The following is a 20,113-nucleotide window of genomic DNA, read 5'->3' on the forward strand; positions in this document are numbered from 1 at the left end:
CTTTCCTGGTAGCTCAGCTGGTAAAGAATCCACCTGCAGTGCAGGTGACCTGGGTTCAATCCCTGGGTTGGAAGATCCCCTGGAGAAGGGAATGGCTACCCACTCCAGTATTCTTGCCTGAAGAATCCTCAGGAACAGAGGAGCCTGGCAGGCTATAAGTCCATGGGGTCAGAAAGAGCTGGACATGACCGAGCGACTAAGCACAGCATAGCACAATATTCCGTCGTATATATGGACCACATTTTCTTTATCCATTCCTCCATCAATGGACATTTAAGTTGTTTCTATGTCCTAGTTATTTCAAAAGGTAAATGTACCCCAATGTCCATTGAAATGATTTTTAATCCATGTTATGTGGTATGGAAGCAGTACCTTTCTATTAAAAAAAATATTGGGGGGATTTCCTTAGTAGTCTAGTGGGCTGAGATTCCATGGTCCCCATGCAGGGGGGCCTGGGTTTGATCCCTGATCAGGGAACTGGATTCCGTAAGCTACAGCTAAGACCCAGGGCAGCCAAATAAATAAGCAATTTTTTAAATGTTCATTTTAAATATCTATATATTTTGGAAAGCAGGAGAAAGACCAAAGAAATGGAAGGTGAAAGTCTTCAAATTTTATTTAATATTTTATGTACTACACATTCTGACTATAACCACAGATGCTAGAACTTTAAAGTAATCTTGAGCAGTCTCCTAATTCATCTGCTCTACTTTTGTACCATCACACAGCATATATTTTAATCCTTCTATTTATTCTGCAGGAAAGTTTATTATAAAACTTCCCTTTAGTTTATAGATTACTAAATGCCATCACAAATAATCAAAGTATTTTCCCCATAGCAAGTCCAGACCCTTCTTGTGTAGTATAAATCCATTTTTTAAATCCTCTTAAATACCATTAAGTTCCTCCATCCATACCTAAACTTCCTAGTCATCTGTCTCTCCATTTTTTCTGGCAAAAGCACACCTGTTCATAAATCAAATAATTCAGCACTTAGAAGGTACAGGTATAGTTTACAGATAACTGAAAGGCACAGGGCCCTGGCGTTAAATAGTATTGAGTCACCTGGTGAAAAGCTAATTCTCTCTCAATTATCTTTCAGTCCTTCTGATTTCCTTTAGAAGGGTCTCTATTTCATTCTAGCCTGTCTTTGCACAGGCATACTAAGTCACTCAGTTGTGTCCAGCTCTCTGTGCGCGTCTTTAATGCCCCTCTAATTCTAACACCCCTATTTAACACATGTAGAGCAGGCTTCTGAATCAAACGGGCAAACGTGTCTATTGAATATTTATCCAGATCAATTAGTTTTCATTGTATTTGTTTTTGTGGTTATCTTCTATTAATATATTCCATTTAGGAGAGTTTAAAAACCTTGTAAGTTTTCCTTTAAATATATTTATTTAAGGGGAAAAAAGTTGAATTGACTAAAAAAATTATTTAAAAAAGCATGTAGCATGCAACAGGACTGAATTCGGACTTTTGACTTCTTAGGCATTGTATCTTTCCTCCATGATACTGTTCTGAATGCCTATATGTCACAGGAAAGAACTCATTTAGTAAAATGTGTTTTCTCACAGTGAAAATCTTTTTGTTTATATTGAGGCTTAACCAAAAAAATAGTTCTGGTTTGTTGAGAGACAACATAAGTGACCTTAGATCATGTACTGCCACAAGCTTATTGAGTCAAACATGATTTATCTCTGATATCTTTTAAAGACATAATTCTAATATATGAAACAGCATGGAATTTGGAGACAGAACTGGGTCTTGACCACTTGGTAGACTTACTTAGTAGGGCACAACAGTTATTGCCTTTGGACTTCTCTGTTGGTCCAGTGCTTAAGAATTCACCTGCCAATGCAGGGGACACAGGTTTGATCCTGGTTCAGGAAGATTCCATATGCCGGGGGGTGGGGGGTTGGGGGTGGCCACTAAACTGGTGGGCCACGCGCTACTGAAGCCCACACTCTCTAGAGCCCGTACTCTGCGACAGGAGAAGCCACAGCGGTTAAGAAACCCACACACCGTAGCTAGAGAGCAGCTCCCGCTCGCTGCAACTCCATAAAGCCTGCACACAGCGACGAAGACCAAAGCGCAACCAAACACAACAAATAAATAACTAATTTTTTAAAAGACAGTTACTTTTTCCGAGTCTTTGTTAGTCCCATCAACAGAAAAGAGTTAGTCACTCTCATTTAGGATGTGGTTTCAAAGATTAAATGATCTCCACAAATATTTATTGAGCCCCTCCTATGTGCTAGGCTCTTCTTTAAGTGCTGCAAATACCACAGTGAACAAAATGTAAGCTTACCACTCTTGTTCAGCTTTGATCTTAAATGGAGCTGAATATTTCTTTCCTGGTTCTTAAGTCATTGAAACAGTGTTGCCTGGGAGTGGGTTAGAACTGAATTTCTTGTACCCCTACTTCTGAAGTAATTGCCCCTCTTGCTGCTACAGATTTTGGGTCACAATTAGCTGCCAAAGGTAACTTAGAGATTCAACAAGGCCTTTCATAGGATTTTTTAAAATCTTTTCTTTAGTCATAAGACTTTAGCTACATGCAGAGAAACATTTATATTTGCTGTAAATATTTTGCACTATTTTTACTTTTGTTAATATGTAATGTTTATCAGTAAACATAATTTGTATTATAAAATTTTAGAAAAGGGGATATACATTATTTAGTGCATGAAAATTCTACATAATAAGCTGTTACTACTCTCATATAGAATTTGCCCCTGGTCAAAACTGGCATGGGCACAGCTAGCCACAGAAAGATCTTTTGTCCTCGCTGATGGAAGAAATAGTTCCTTTTTAGTGGCGATGATGCCAGAAATGAAATGACCTGGAGAGATTTTCGTTTTTCAAAGAGATTTTTTTTTTTTTTGGCCTGGCATCACCAAAGGACATCCTAACCTTTCCAGGTTTGACATCTGATGATCAGCAAATAGGCTTGGTAAAATAATGTTAACTGGGTAAAAATATTCAGATTAGTGGTTGGACCTTATACAGATTTATAGAAGAATGAGTGAATTTTTACTCAGTGTGGTGCAATGGAGTAAGAAGTCAAGCTTAGATATATCTTATTATTAAAAAGTCAAAATAATATCATTTTATAACCAACACAGACTATTAGAGTCACCACTATCTTCAGTATAAACATTTGATTTGCAGAGATTTTTCTTCTATGTGGGATCTGAGAAGTCTCAGCCTTATTGCTAACTATATTTTTGACTTTTTACATGAAATCACTATTGTAGAACTATTTCTGGCATCTCAAATTGTTGGTGAAATTCTATGCCAACATTATCTGAGGTGACTAAATTATAGTGGAAAAAAAAAACAATGAAATAAGTCTTTAAAATACATACCATCTCTGTATTAACACAGGTGTTAATTTTGTGTGGTTCCCTTTAGAGTTAATTATACTAATTATTTAAAACAATAACAGAGAAGCAAAGGATAAGAAAATATAAAGCTACCCAACTATGGAGTCACCCACCCGACATTATAGGCATACCATAGTCTAATTGCCATGTATTGGCAGTCAGAATAATTATCTAGAAGAGAAAATTTAAAGCAAAGAATTGCCAGTATCTTATCATTTCTTACAATATCCTGTTTTTTCTATGAATGTAAACAGTGAGTTGCTCCAAAGATGTTCCCTTCACTATCCCTACCATGTCTTTTCTGCCCAGGTCTACCTGTCACCTGGTTCCATTTTGTGACAGTACTTATTAGAGTTTGAAAATCATAACATACGGTTTCCTGCCTTTTCCTAGAACATGCAAACTACACAGCAAGAGCAGAACAAAGACTCTTTCATGACCATTAAGGAGTATCCTTAATAGAATTCAAAGTTGCTGGTGGTTCAGTTCTTGGTTCCACCATCTTCTTACTCTTGGAAAACTATCCAGTGATGGAAGGTAAATTTATATCCTGAGTCAGCTTTACCTAAGAAGTTCTTTTTCCCTTGTGTCTGTCCACCAAATTTCAATGTCAGGAGTGCTTGACCTTCCTTTCTTCTTACCGTATGGAGGGGATAAGTTTTATCCCTATCCTGGCCCACTGAACTGAGAATCTAGAGTGGCCGCTGGGTTCGAAAACAAGTGGAAATATTCCGCACAACTTCTTTGGAGTGTCTCGTCCAACGTCATATCTAAATCCATACACTGCTGGTACAAGCCAGAACATCCTTTCTGCAAGCTAATTTGGCCTTCTTTTCTAACCTGCTGTTGGTTCACACATAATTTGGCATTATGTATCAACAGCCTTAAAATCATAACCTTTGACTGTAAGAAAATAATTTAAATCACTAGGTTGTATACCTGATACCAATATAATATATTGTAAATCATCAATACATCAGTTAAAAATAATTTAACAAAGATTTCTACAGAAGATATTGATTTAAAATGAATATCTTTCAAATTATTTAAATTAGGGAGGGGGGTTCATGTTTGGGAACGCATGTGCACCCGTGGTGGATTCATGTCAATGTATGGCAAAACCAATACAGTATTGTAAAGTAAAATAAAGTAAAAATAAAAATTTTAAAAAATAATAAAATTATTTAAATTAAAATTATTCAAGTAAAAATTGAAAAATCTTATACTACTTAATGACCAAGGATAAAAATCAGTTAAATAAGTGTTGGTACATGGAATTCCCTGGCGATCCAATGGTTAGGACTCAGCACTTTCACTCCTGGGGCCTGGGTTCCATCCCTTATCAGAAAACTAAGATCCTGCAAACCATGTTGTGAGGTCAAAAATAAATAGATGGATAGATAGAAAAATGTTGATGCATCCATAAAATGGAGTTTTCAGCAGCTCTGGTCAGGGTTTATATTCTAAAAGAATTTCTAAAATTGCATATCAGAAATTCTCATGCTGTAATTCCAAATAAAGTGGCATGCACAGTATGATCTTAACTGTGTATAAATCATATGAACAAAAAGTTTAGGGGAGAGGGGAGGATGTATAGCAAAATATTAACAGTGGTTGTTTTTATTCCTTTATTATATTCTAATTTGTTTGTTCCTATTACATCTTTCTATAATTTCCTGTAATGAGAATAAGGAAAATACAGTTTTAAAAACTAAGATACGGAAGAGAAACCAGGGGAGCAATTGATGGACTGCATGTTTTCATGTCCATTCTACCACTTGGACAAGCCATACACTGGTCTCTGCTGAAGCACTTTTGCTAGGAAATGACACTATCCTTTCTCCTAGCGATGGCAAAACAGCTGTTGAGGGGTGATGATAAGAACCTGTGTCACCTGGTCTCTGTTCTTTTTCAGCACACAACGGTTTTGCCCTTTATATTAATTGAGATGAGGACATCACACCATGCGTATCCCAGCAGGAGCAGCGGACTGGCCGCCATATGTACCTTCTCTGTTGGCTATATATTATGGTAAGGATGGTGCCTGCTGGGCTTTCGTATTGTATTAGATTTTGTGCTGCTAAATTTGGGCACATATTTCATTATGGATATAATCACTAACAGATTCACACTGTGTGCCTCATTTGGTCCAAGACCTGGGCTTTGTCTCATTTCCCCAGATGCTTATATTTTTAGAAAGTATATGCCAAACCTCACACAACAGGAATTTGTTGAACAATCCCATGTAAGCAGTGCTTCTTCCAAGGCTGCATTTTTCAACTCTTTTTCAAACTAAATGTTTTTCTTGGACCTCAGTTGTATTGCTTTTTTTGCTTGGGGGTTTTTTGTTGTTGTTGTTATTGTTGCTTTTGTTGGGAGTGAGGGAGTTGCAGCGAATGCAAATGAGGACAGAAGGAATGACCTCTTCCGGGAGTGACTTCCACCCTCTAAGTGAAACAAGTGAAAATGTCCATTTTCCTGAGTCAGTTTAAAGCCTGACTGTCACCTAGAGCATGCATTTAATGGCTTTGTTTGGAAAAACTGGGGTAAAACAAATGACAGGAAATCTCCACTTGGTCTACTGGGCGTGAATAAATCCCGAGTGGGAGGTGGCCACATTTATCTGATAGAAGACTTTTTGCCTGATGAATTTATTTCACTTTAATTTCAGTTCTAACCATGTGTTAACATTTCAAAATTATTTAAGATAGAGACTTTCTTATTTCTCTGTATAATTCCAAGTCCTCTTTAATATATTAGCCTATGCCGAAGAGGTCTCTGCCCCTAGCACTTCTGTCTCTTGGGACTCTCAGGTGCTGAGTTCTGGGTCATCATCCCCTCCTGTAAACTTTTGGGACTGAATCATGTTCTTCCAAACACCCCAGAACTGTACTTAATCCCACCAGAATCCTGGAGCACTTTGGGAGGTCCAGTCCTCATGGAGCATTTTGCTCCAGCCAGTCCAGAAATATTAAATAAAGCTCAGTACAGTATTTCACATACTTTGCCTGAATAAGGCTCCGAATCTGAACCAAAAGAGGCTTTGCTGTTGGGAAGTCATGCGCACCCTATGGCTGGATCTAAGGGGACATCCAGACAGTAGACCCTAGAACAAACATGTGGTCATGCTCTATCTGCCACTTCATTGACCAGTCACTGTTCAGAAGGACTGGGAATCGTTTGTTTTCCTAGTCACATTTTAGGTTGGTTTTGTTTCCAACCAAAACATTAAGTATTGGCTTTCTCTGAAAGAAAAAGTTCAAATGATCTGGACTCACAGGTTAAAGTGTGACTCTGAAATAATGTCTTAAAAATGAAGGCATGTGCTTTATATATAGGAACTTGATGTTCAGATGACTTTTTTTTTAATTGGAGTATAATTACTTTACAATGTTTTATTAGTCTCTGCTGCATAATGAAGTGAATCAGCTATACATATACTTACATTCCCTCCTGCTTTGACCTCCCTCCCACCCACCCCGATCCCACCCATCCAGGTCATCTTATCTTTCAGAAGAGTCAGGTAGGAAAGCTAAGAGTTATTCAGAGATGTTACGATGTTTACAGTTCATGTGGAACTGCCTATAGCTTTAGTTCATATCCCTTCCCATCTCCCCTCCCCTGCCAATAGTCTCATTACTTTGCATTCATATTTACTTACCTATGGTAAGAGATTTTTACACTGGGAATGCTGGGTGTATTTCTGTGAATTCATTTAGATGCCATTAAATTATGTGGATCTTGTAGCACCCCAGAGGTTTTAGGAACTACATACTTTCTGATGGCTTTTCTTCTACCACGGGTACAATCAGTCCACGTTCCAAAGAGACACATGGGAAATACCACATAGTCTTTATTATAGACCCCCAAGATCCCTCATTAAAATGAAGCATTACTCACGCTCTGCATGCCAAGGGAGACTTGCCAGCTATGCATCTTTCCTGAGCAAACCAGTGCTTGTTTGGACACGTATCTGCATTAACCAGCAAACTCTTCCAGATATGTTCTGAGAATGTTCTCAGAGTCAACTTTTTCCTTTGGTGTTCTGCCTTAGGCATTCATAGCTGTGCCAAGAGCTAAACAATGCCCCTCACATCATATCACATTATATAAATCCAAGAATTTTAATTGTTATCGCAGAAGGTACTGGCTTTTGCTCCTTTCCAGACTATCTCAGACACGACATACCAGTGACACAGCAGCAAAAGGTTCAGGATATGAAATCTTCTGACAGCATACCAGGGTTATAACTGGACATTCCAGAGCCTTATGCCAAAATATAAGAAAGCATTCTTCTTGTCACACGCTAATTATAAAGCAGATCTCCCTGACAGTCCTCTGTGTGGCTGAGCTGAAGCTATACCTCCGAGGCTCCTGGCCAGCCTCCCTGTCTGCTCGGCTCTGATTCTGTCTTGCTGCTCATTCTCAACAAGTCTCCCTCCCCATCTGAATCTGCAGTCTTTCTAGATTTGGATCTCAAGAGTTGAGAAAGCGAGGGGGTATTGGAGCTTTCCCTCATGGACTGGAGTCCACTGAGTACCCATGCTCAGTGACTCCATTTCCTAGCCTCCATCTCACTCTAACCCAAGCTTAGCATCTGAAGTCATCCCAGACCCTTCCCGTGCCCATCTCCACCTGTCTTTCCACTTACCCGGAAGTCTGGGACAGAGACATCCCCTGACCATTGATGGTGGGCTCTTAACTCCTTCTCTTCACACCTCACCTCCACCATCACTCCTCCATGCATTTCTCTGCACCACACTGAAATTTCCCCCTAATGAATAAAATCATCCCTTTTCCCTTATGCAGGACACAGCACCGAAAGTCCCTTTGGTTTCTAATGCAGCTGTAATTATCAGGAAATGTAATGAATGCCATTATTTTGACTGCTGTGCCAAGCAATTTAAAGTATTATCATATTTAGTTCCCCAAATAACCCTCTGAGATAAGCACTATCTGGCTCATTTTACAGATTAGGAAACCAAACTTGAGAGAGATGATATGGCTTACCCAAGGAAAAGAGACTGTTTTCTGTTGTTGCCAGACCTACTGCTGACCCTGAACAATGTGGACTAGGGGTGCCAACCCTCTCTGCGATGGTAAATCTGAGTATAACTGTACAGCCAGCTCCATATACATGGCTCTCCTGTACCTGCAATACCTTTGTACCTGAGATTCCACATCCGTAGATTCACCCAATTTCAGATCATACAACAATCTCAGGTACCATTGTGAATATTGAAAAGGAAAACTGGGGGCTTATCTAATTGTCCAGTGGCTAAGCATCTGCCTTCCAGTATAGGGGGTGCATGTTCCCAACTGGGGAGCTAAGATCCCACGTGCCACAAGGCAACAAAGCCTGCCCGCTGCAACTGGGGATGCCAAAGAACTGCTACAAAGACCCAGCACAGCCAGAAAAAAAAAAAAAATCTGTGTCTAAATAAACAAATGAACCGTTGAAGTTCAAATCCATGTTCTTGAGGGATCAGCTGTAAGTACAAGCACTGGGGTGTAGCTGCAGAGTCTATACGAGAACCCTACTCTCCGCTCTCTCTGACTGTGTGAGGAGTAACTCTATGGGTGAAGGAATTCAGTGGGTCTTCAGTTTTCCTTTAGTTCTGCAGCAGTACATCAGAAGCAGCCGTGTCTGGTCATTAAGGCCGCTGGGTACGAAGTGCCTGCCCTGTGACTGGCACTCAGTCCGCTACCCATTGTTGTTGTTCTGTGTTTATACCAAGGATACTCAGTCCTTAGGGAGCCTGAACTCAGCCCCTTTCTGCATGTTTTTTCCCTCATTAACTTGTCATGCTACTCTGAGAGGTAGAGGTCTGGATCCTTGCAGTCCTTGTTCAGATCCCCTCTTCTTAGGAGCTTTGAGCAAATTATTTATCCTCTCTTAGCCTCATTTTTATCACGTTTAAGGTAGGAGATATTGCCTGCATGTTCTCTCCCATTAGAAATAAATGAGCACACTGGTCATTCCAGAAATGATAGTATCTTTCCTTTCTCCCAGTTGACTAAAGTCCTGAGTGTCTGAGTCTCGATGGAAAGTTTTCATTTCTCTCTCTTCCTCTTTTCCCCACCATCCTTATTTTCATTTTATTCTCTGCTCTTGTTAAGAATTTTGGGCCCACCTGGTGGGATTTATGTCTCCTTCTATTAAGAATGCCAAAGAGTGTTCTGAAAATTTCTTATGTTTCATGTACTAAAGTTTTTCCCAAGCTCTGCTTTTCCCCTGAGAATTGAAAACGTCATTACTCTCCCATTATTCTCATCTATTTGTTTTTTACGAACACCTCGTGTAGCGGTAGTTACTGTTTTCTTATCCTCTAAGGAGAAGTCTATGTAGGCTGTTGAGGACTTGCTGTGTGAGAGTGTGGCTTGCACAGGGTGCCTCCAATGTCCATTTGGGTCCTGGTAGGATCAGAGTTTTAGATCAGCATCTGGACAGAACAAGCTTCTGTGTATTATCCATCTCAGTTCCCAGTGTTTAGTGTTTGTTATTCTGAGTTTCATCTTCTCTTACCCCCAACAGCTGGTTCTCAGACATCCTGGGTCACGTGAAGAGCTAGAATTCTCCATATGTATTAAGCAGGCCCCTCACCAAGACCATTTTATGTGGTCATAACCCTTCCCACACTCCTCAACATCCTTACCCTCCATCCCAACCAATACGACTTCTTTTCCCCCCGCCGTCTTCCAGAATCACCATTTGATGCTGTTGGCAAGTTTCCTTTGTATTTCTCCAGCCTGCTCTGCCCATCCCCCTCCACCTCCCTCTCACTCTGCCCTTTCCTCTCTACGCAGACGGCCTGGTCTTTAACTTCACACAGAATGTAAAAAACTTTGAACAGGAACTCTTGAGTTCTTCCTGCAGACATCCTTGCTGTACCCTCCCTGTCCTGTGTCTTCTGTGCCAGTGGGGGAAGCGTTTCCACAGCTTCTAACTGGTAGCCCATCTCTCTGTACTCTGGCTCCATCCCCTCCCAGCTCTCTACCCTTCCTCCATCACTTCTCTCTCCTGTAACTCCAGCCTCACTACCAGAGCCTTCCCATCAATACTTGAACAGACTCCTGTCCTTTTCTCCACCCTAAAAAAAAAGAAAAATTGTTATTATTGGCCCACCCCCTTTTATACTTGGCTACTGTACTATCGTTGGAAGGACTGATGCTGAAGCTGAAACTCCGATACTTTGGCCACCTGATGCGAAGAGCTGATTCATTTGAAAAGACCCTGATTCTGGGAAAGATTGAAGGCAGGAGGAGAAGGGGATGAGACAGTTGGATGGCATCACCAACTCGATGGACATGAGTTTGGGTAAACTCCGGGAGTTGGTGATGGACAGGGAGGTCTGACGTGTTGCAGTCCATGGGGTCACAGAGAGTCAGACACGACTGAGCGGCTGAATGAACTGAACTGTCTCCCTACTCACAGCCCAGTTTCTCCAAAGAGTTGTCTGTTGTTGTTGATCAGTCACCAAGTTGTGTCCAGTTCTCGGCGACCCCATGGACCGCAGCACACCAGGCCCCCCGTCCCTCACCATCTCCTGGAGTTTGCCCCAGTTCATGTCCATTGAGTCAGTCAAGCTATCCAACCAAAGAGTTGTCTACACTGTCTCTACCCCCATTTACACACTTAGCAGACAGGACAGGGGAACCATCAGGAGAATGGAGTTTTTGAGGCAGGCTGCCTGAGCCTGGGTTCCACTTCTCTCATATGACCTTGAGCGAATCACATGACCTCCCTGTGTCTTCATGTCCTCATCTGTAAAATGGTATAAGAAGCGTACCTACCTCATAAGGTTGCTGTGATGACTAAAGAAAGATTAATTTTTAGTACATGTGAAGCCTATAGGTCAGTATCTAACACAGAGTATACTATGTGAATGGCATTATAAGCCACTCCAGTGTGATTTAAGCTTCATCACTTTGGTTAAACCTTTGCGAATGTCACCAAGAACTTCTGTTTTGATAAATCCACTGGATGCTTTATAGACCTCTTCTCAACTGACATGTCAGCAGTTCTGATACTAAACTATCCCCCTACTTCCTGAATCACCCTCCTCCCTGACTTAGCTGATGTAACAACCACCCTAATTTCCTCCCTGCTCTCTCAGCATCACTGACTGGCTCTTCCCACTCTACCCAGTGCTGGAGTCCTTTGAAACTCATGTCTTCTTCTCTTTTTATGTATTATTTAATTTTTTTTTCATGGCAAGAATACCTAACTTGAGATCTCCTCTTGTAATGGAGGTCCTCCTTTTTGAAAATATTTATTTATTTGGCTGCCTCGGGTCTTAGTTGTGGGACACAGGGCCTTTCATTGAGGCACAAGGACTCTCTAGTTGCATTGTGCAAGGTGCCCTGGCTCTGTAGTTGCAACACGCAGGCTTACTTGCTCTGAGGCATGTGGGATCTAGCTCTCCAACCAGGAATTGAACCTGTGTCCCCTGCATTGCAAGCAGAATTCTTAACCACTGTACCACTAGAGAAGTCCTGGTCTTCCTCTCTTTTTTTTTAAACCACCTCTTATCAATAGGTAAACCCATCGTTAGTGTACATAGTTAGTCACTCAGTCGTGTCCGGCTCTTTGCAACCCCATGGACCATAGCTCGCCAGGACCTTTGTCCATGGGATTCTCCAGGCAAGAATAATGGACTGGGTTGCCATTCCTTTCTCAAGGGATCTTCCTGACCCAGGAATGAACCTGGGTCTCCTGCATTGCAGGCAGATTCTTTACAATCTGAGCCACCAGGGAAGCCTGACACGACTGAATCAACTTATCTCACACACCATTTTTGCAGCCACTGTCTCAGATCTCCAGCTCAGAGCTCCCTCTTGATGTTTGCTCACAAGCCTCTCCCCTTTAGCAGCCACAAACCTAATTCATATGCTTTCCCAATCACACCCCCAAGTCTTTATCCCCTGAGCATTGCCACCCACTCAGTGTTTCATGCCCCCAAACTATGAAACCTCCTCAGCCCATCTCTCTTGGACCCACTACAAAGAATCATCCACCAGTTTTTGGCTTCTGTGCCTCCAAAGTGCTTTTAGAATACTTACACTTTGATCCCTCTCCATTGCCAACATCATGGTCCAAGCTGCAGTTATCTCTCTCCTGAGCTACTGCAAAGAGCTGGCATTTCTTCACCTCTAACTCATCTCTATATAGGATCCCTCAGTTCTTTTGTAAAACCACATATGATCATGCCACTCAATTGCTCAGAGAATGTGGATGACTTCCCATTGTGTCTACGGATAAATTCCAAAATTCCTTTACATGGCCTAGGGGACCTACATTGTTTGATTCCACCGACCTCTGTATCTTCATCCTCCTTCTCTTTCACCTTTGCTTAGCTCTAGCCATGGTGATCTTCACACCAGTTGTCAAGGGTAATACTCTCCTTTCAGCTTCAAAGCTTTCACCTCCCCATACCCCTATCCAACCCCACCCTTCCCTCAGTTATGTCTTCCATAAATATTAGTTTCAGATCCTACTTATCTGTCATGGATCTCTCTGTTCAATTCAGGTGAGTCACTCAGTCATGTCCAACACTTTGCAACCACATGGACTGGAGCACACCAGATACCCTGTCCATCACCAACTCCTAGAGCTTACTCAAACCCATGTCCATCAAGTTGGTGATGCCATCCAACCGTCTCATACTCTGTCGTCCCCTTCACCTCCTGCCTTCAATCTTTCTCAGCATCAGGGTCTTTTCCAGTGAGTCAGTTCTTCGCATCAGCATTGGAGTTTCAGCTTCAACATCAGTCCTTCCAATGAATATTCAGGACTGATTTCCTTTAGGATTGACTGGTTTGATCTCCTTGCTGTACAAGGGACTCTCAACACCACAGTTCAAAAGCCTCAATTCTTTAGTGCTCAACCTTCTTTATGGTCCAATTCTCCTATCCATACTGGAAAAATCATAGCTTTGACTATATGGATCTTTGTTGGCAAAGTAATGACTCTAGGTTGGTCATAGCTTTTCTTCCAGGGAGCAAGCGTCTTTTAATTTCATGACTACAGTCACCGTCTGCAATGTTTTGGAGCCCAAGAAAATAAAACCTGTTACTGTTTCCATATTTTCCCTGTCTATTTGCCATGGAGTGATGGGACTAGATGCCATGATATTCATTTTTTGACTGTTGAATTTTAACTCAGCTTTTCCACTCTCCTCTTTCACCTTCATCAAGAATCTCTTTAGTTCCTCTTTGCTTTCTGCCATAAGGGTGGTGTCATCTGTGTATCTGAAGTTATTGATATTTCTCCTGGCAGCCTTGATTCCAGCTTGAGCTTCATCCAGCCCGGCATTTCTCATGACATATTCTGTATATAAGTTAAATAAGCAAGGTGACAGTATACAGCCTTGATGTACTCCTTTCCCAATTTGGAACCAATCTGTTTTTCCATATCCGGTTCTAACTGTTGCTTCCTTACCTGTATACAGATTTCTCAGGAGGCAGATAAGGTAGTCCGGTATTTCCATCTCTTTAAAAGTTTTCTTTAGCAGTTTGTTATGAACCACACAGTCAAAGGCTTTAACATAGTCAATGAAGCAGAAGTAGATGTTTTTCTAGAAATCCCTTGCTTTTCTATGATCCAGCGGATGTTGGCAATTTGATCTCTGGTTCCTCTGCATTTCTGGAATCCAACTTGTACGTCTGGAAGTTCTTGGTTCACGTACTGTTGAAGCCTAGCTTGAAGGACTGAGCATTATCTTGTTAGAAATGAGTGCAATTGTGTGGTGGTTTGAACGTTCTTTGGCATTGCCCTTCTTTGGGATTGGAGTGAAAACTGTCCTTTTCTAGTCCTGTGGCCACTGCTGAGTTTTCCAAATTTGCTGAAAACAGCCGTTCTAAACTGTGTCTTTATACATTAAGGTAGACCTATTTGCTTAATAATTTTCAAAGTAAGAGAAGGAACTATCTTGATTATTATGATCATATTTTACTTCTCTATTCTGAAAGCATCAGGTCCATGTTGATTTGGGAAGAAGCTCCTTAGTTCTCACAGACAAGTATTTCCCTACCATGTGTCAGGCACAGTGTTAAGTGTAGGAGGTGAGCAGTGTATAAATCTCAGCTCTGCCTTCAGGAGTTTATGGTTTGTTAGAGGATAGAGAAAAATTAAAAAGCAATTACCTGGGACTTCCCTGGTGGTCCAGTGGTTCAGACTTCACCTTCCAATGCAGGGAGTTCAGGTTCACTCTCTGGTTAGGGAGTTAAAATCTCACACACCTCTCAGCCAGAAAACCAGAACATAAACAACAGAAGCAATATTGTAACAAATTCAATCAAGATTTCTAAGAAATAGTTCTCCTTAAAAAAAAAAAATCTTAAAAAAAAAAAAGCAGTTGCCCTGCAGTTCACAAGGGCTATCATAGAAGAAATATAGGAGGCTCTCACAGTCCAGAGGAACATGCCTGTGTGGATGTGTGCTGAGTCACTTCAGTCGTGTCTGCCTCTTTGTGATCCTATGGACCGTAGCCCACCAGAGACCAGGCTCCTCTGTCCATGGGATTCTCCAGGCAAGAATACTGGAGTGGGTTGTCATTTCCTCCTTCAGGGGATCTTCCTGACCCAGGGATCAAAACTACATTTCTTGTATCTCCTGCATTGGCAGGAGAGTTCTTTACCACTTACAGGTTCATGGAAGGCTTCTGGCCCTTGAGAAGGGTGAATAAAAATTAGCCATGAGAAGGTCCCAGGTAAGGGAGTCCCCTGAAGAGCAAGGAGACAGTCTAGAGGCAAGAAAGAGCAAATCACAGTCAGGCCATGACAAGTCAGTGCACCTGGAACCATTGACATTTTCCCAGCTCCAATTACTACCTCTCCTCTCCCTACCAAAACTGCTTTTATTTTGCGTCTCTGCAACATTGTTTTCTCAGTTGGATTTTTGTTTGGTTGGTTGGTTGTCGGATCGATTGATTTGTCAGTTTCCTAAGATGCCAGGCTGTCTTTGGCTTCTCCTTCTCGGCCTCCTTGGCAGCCCCATTCAGCTCCTCGCTCCCTCACTCTCAAGCCCTCTGAACAAGCTTTCTTCAGCTGCCTCCTTGTCCACTTTCTGCTTCTTGGCCAGAGATTATTTTAAAATGCAAATCTGATCCTGCCAATCCTCCTGTTTCAAACTCTTCAGTAGTTTGTTTTTGTTTCCAATTTGGGGGGGGATTTTTTTTTCTTTTTTGGTAGCACTTTTATTTTTCCTTCAGCCATGACGTATCCTTGGGCCATGATATTCTCACCTGAGAGTAGAAAAACAGGATGTCTAAGTCATCCTTGAAAGCTGAGAATTACGTACAAAAATCTTACGTAAATTAAAACAACGCATAAATTTGCAGGTACAAATACAAATCGTTTTGCGACTAGAGTGAGTAATTTAGCCCCGTGATATTCTGCTGGAAAAACATTGGATACGAAAGAAAATGGAGTCTGAAGGCTGGAATTAGCTCTGGTTCTTAGCTGTAATGGAAGACTGGGAGAAAGAAGTCACAGTTCATTCATAAATTCCTGCCAGCCTCTAGAGAAATCCAGAAATTGTCATTAAGGCTCTGTTTAGATCTGATCAGGCCCCGGAGGGATGAACAGCTCAAGAAAAATTGTCAGTTGGCTGAAGAACCGTCAGATCGGGCCAACTCCCTTCCATAGACGTATTACCCCTTGCCTCCCTTGGTTGCACAATATCTCCAACCAGAGATACTAAAGTAAACTAAACATAGATACCTACTGAACTTCTACCCCCGGTTTTTTATCTTAAACATTACTTCTTCCAAGAGGTCTTCCCTGATTCCCATATAATTTAGGTCTGCTCTTGTTCTTCTTCCTGCATCTTGCTTATTTGGAATACCTCCTTACATGTCTGGCTTTCCTTCCTAATGGGGATATCCTAAGGGTGGGAGCTAGTCCTCTTCTGTTAATTTCCATATTTGTGGATGTTTGCACAAAGCATTTATCAAACTCAAATGAATGAATGAGGAAAGGCTGTAAGCAAATGTTAAGGTTTGGTGACCACAAGCTAAGTTAGCCCTTGGTTTCTGATTTCTCTGTGACAAAAAAATTGCCTAACTGCAAGGAGGAAGATGGGTGACATGGAAAGGGTTTTTTGTTTTTGTTTTTTTTTTAAGAAAGACTAATATAATATGTGGGGCTTCCCTCGTGGCACAGCGGTAAATAATCCGACTGCAGTGCAGGAAATTGGGTTCAATCCCTGGGTCAGGATGATTCCCCTAGAGAAGGAAATGGCAATGCATTCAAGTATTCTTGCCTGGGAAATCCCATGGACAGAGGAGCCTGGGGGAAGGGTGGGGTGGGCTACAGTCCATGGGGTCAAAAAAAGAGTAGGACACAACTTAGCGACTAAGCAACAGCAAATATACCCCCTTATCCCTCACTTAGCACCAACAGTTATCAATATATTGCCAAACTTGTTTCATCTATACCTCTACCTTGGTTTTTTTTTTAGAGAGAGATATAACTTGTATATCATAGCATTCACCCTTTTAAAGTGTACAATTCAGTGGTTTTAAAAAATATACACAAAGTTGTTCAAGCATTATCCTAATTCCAGAACATTTTTATCACCCCCAAAAGAATCCCTGCACCTTCAAGCAGTCACTCGTCCCCCAGCCCCTGGAAGGGGCTCATCCACTTTTCGTCTATATGCATTGCCTGTTCTGGATATTTCATGTAAATAGAATCATACACTGTGTGGCTTTTTATTCTGGCTTCTTTCACTTATCATCATGATTTCAAGGTTCATCCATATTGTAGTATGAATTGATACTTCAGCCATTTCTATTGCCAAATAACATGTCATTGTCTGGGTATACCACAGTTCATTTCTCCATGCGTCAATTGATGGACATCTTTGGATTGTTTCCACTTTTGGGGCTGAAGATGGAAGTTTAAAGGTATAATGTACACATAGTTAAAGGGAAAAGAGGTAACAGAGAAGCTGAAAGATATCAGGCCACAGAGAGGGCCCCTTTGAGACCAAAAATAATTCCGCGGGGGCGTGTAATCTTATGGCTTACAAAACTCTTTGAACATGAATTCTGCCTCTTCTCTGGAACTGCACACACCAGCTCTAGTAATCTTTTGTAGTTCCATGAACCTCCCTTGGTCTCTCTCACCTCTGGGATTCACAGCATTCTCTCCCTAGGGACCATTTTCTTCCAGGCTTCACTCGCTCATCCATTCTATCTTTTTTAAAAATTTTTAATAAACAGATTACAATGTTATAAAATTCAGAAGATAGAAGATTGACACAAAAGTATATCTTTGAGTCTCAGATTAGACATCACTTCCTCCAGGAAGCCATCCCTGATACTCTAGGTTGCTGATGGTGCCACTTTCCAGCCCTTTCCAGTTCTCCCATAGCATCCCCCAGTCACCCATCAAAGCACCCATTGTGCTGCTCTGCAGTCCCTTCCCTCCATCCCTGCCAAGCTGATGGGCAGTAACTACTAGGACATTCTCCGTGTGATTCCCCAGTGCCTGAGACAATACATGTGCCTAATCAAGGCTCAGTACATTTTGAAGGAATAAATGAATGAATGAGTGATGCATAGTGCAAAACCATGAACCCATGAGGGTCAAAGAGGCTGAGAATCTGAGCAGGATAGTAATGTGCCTGTCTTTCCAACACATTGGTGGTTGCAATTCCTCAGAGATAAATTTTCACTCTCTTAGTAAGTGAGAACTAGAGTGATGAATATTTATTTCTGTTTCTGAACCAGCCTTCCATCAAAGCTGAAAATAAATTTTCTAGCAGTATTAGCCCATTGATTCTCCCATTTCCTTTCTATCCACATTTGGTATTCCATTTTTGAATAAAGGTTTCTAGAATATAAATCAAAAGTGGCAAGAAGCTATTCTCTCTGGTGGAAACAGGTAAAAAGAATAGGAAACTAGCTGGGATTTCAAATGTAATCTAGCATTAGAGTACTATACTTTAATTGATATTGGAGTGAGTGAAAGTGCTTTTTTCAAAAGAAAGAAAACTGGGAATTCCCTGGCGATCTAGTGGTTAGGACTCAGTGCTTTCACTGCCGTGGGCCCAGGAAAGTCCCTGATAGAGGACCTAAGATCAGGCCAGCTGTGCAGTGCGGCCAAATAAAAACTAGAAAAAGAAAACTGCTAGTGATATGCTCCCGCACAACTACCATCAGTTCTGTTAACTCAAACTTTGTATTCCTTTGGTTAACTCAGTTAAACTTTCAGTATTATGCTCACACACGGTCACTTAGTCACGTCCAACTCTTTGTGACCCCTGGACTGTAGCCCACCAGGCTTCTTTGTCCATGGAATTCTTCAGGCAAGAATACTGAAGTGGGTTGCCATTTCCTACTCCAGGAGATCTTCCCAACCCAGGGATCAAACCTGTGTCTCTTGCGTCTTCTCCATTGGCAGGCGGATTCTTTAGCACTGTGCCTGGCACCTGGGAAGCCCTTCACTATGTATACTCCCCCCAAGATATTAATTTTTTTTTCAGTAATGGAAAATAAAAAAAAATTTACTAGCATATTGAGTTAATAGGGGTTCCCTGAACTTAGCAAAATAAACTCATCTTTGAAATATCTCCCCAAGGATTTCCCTGGTTGTCCAGTGGTTGGGAGTCCACCTGCCAGTGTGGGTGACGCAGGTTCGATCCCTGTTCTGGGAGAATTCTACAGGCCTCGGGGCGGCTGGGCATGTGTGACAACTACTGAGCCCAAGCTCTAGGGCCTGCATGCTGTAGTTGCTAAAGCCCACTCACCTAAAACCTGTGCTCCACTACAAGAGAAGCCACAACAATGAGACTTCCATGCATCACAGCTAGAGAGTAGCCCCCACTTGCTGCCACTAGAGAAAGCCTGCATGAAGCAAAAAATGACCAAGTACAGCCAAAAATAATAAATATGAACTAGAAAGAAATCTTGAACTTAAAAAAAAATTATCTACCCATATAAATTATAGCTGCATTTAAAACACTGTATGCTCAGAGCCTTTGAATTAATTTCCTTTGAGGAAGGCACTGCGTAGAGGAAGCAGTATCTGACACATATAAATTAAGTGAGATTGATCTATTGAAATATAGCTGGCAACAATCCAGCTTCTTAGTTTGCTTTTAATAGTTTATTTCTGCGTGCGTGCATCTTTAAACTATGTAGCTTGTTTTTTGCAAGAGACAAATAGTGGGAGATGGCCTTAAATTGACTCTTGCTTTGCAATCCAAAGTATATCTTAATGCAGGTTCCCCTGTGCTTTTCTAATAATGAGGTTGGACAAGAATAATGCTGCCTTGGATTGCAATGTTCAAGGCATTCATTAAAGTTAATAATCAGTGCTGTTGCATAGACGCTCTATGCCTAATGTTGATCAGCCTTTTATTGTGTGGCTTTTGCTTGTATTCAAGTAGCAAGGAGCTCACCACAAAGGCCATCAGGTGGGTTTCCATGGTAGCAGTCCTTCTTTTGTTATTCCCATTTGTAATATAGACAGTAACCAGAAACTCACTGTGTCACTGCTTAATGAAAAGAAATAGAATATTGATAATACTGGCAGAGCAGGAAGCTGGTCTTTGGGTGTAATACCCAAGGAGGACATGCCATCCACTCAGGGTTTCTTTTAAGGAGCTGTCAAAGAAGCGGGACTTTGTCCTATTAATGACCTTCAGTGGCCACATATCATTGCTCTAGAGACAAATAGAGCTTAAGTGATGACTAGGATAGTCATCACTGAAT

General features: G+C 41.4%; 1 protein-coding gene across 6 annotated transcripts in view; it reads left to right on the forward strand.

Annotated features, from left to right (window-relative positions):
- The window catches only part of AIG1 (androgen induced 1), a 258,948-nt gene that overhangs the window by 219,462 nt on the left and 19,373 nt on the right, over positions 1–20,113 (forward strand). For 3 of the 6 annotated variants that reach the window (XM_069598573.1, XM_069598575.1, XM_070292495.1), the window contains one exon: positions 5,305–5,420. The exons of the other annotated variants lie outside the window; for them this stretch is intronic. In XM_069598573.1, the coding sequence (XP_069454674.1) occupies positions 5,305–5,420 (116 nt within the window). The remainder of the gene's footprint in view (positions 1–5,304; positions 5,421–20,113) is intronic. 6 annotated transcript variants of the gene reach the window in all.

The sequence above is a fragment of the Ovis canadensis genome, chromosome 8, assembly GCF_042477335.2.
Source record: "Ovis canadensis isolate MfBH-ARS-UI-01 breed Bighorn chromosome 8, ARS-UI_OviCan_v2, whole genome shotgun sequence".
NCBI lineage: Eukaryota > Metazoa > Chordata > Mammalia > Artiodactyla > Bovidae > Ovis > Ovis canadensis.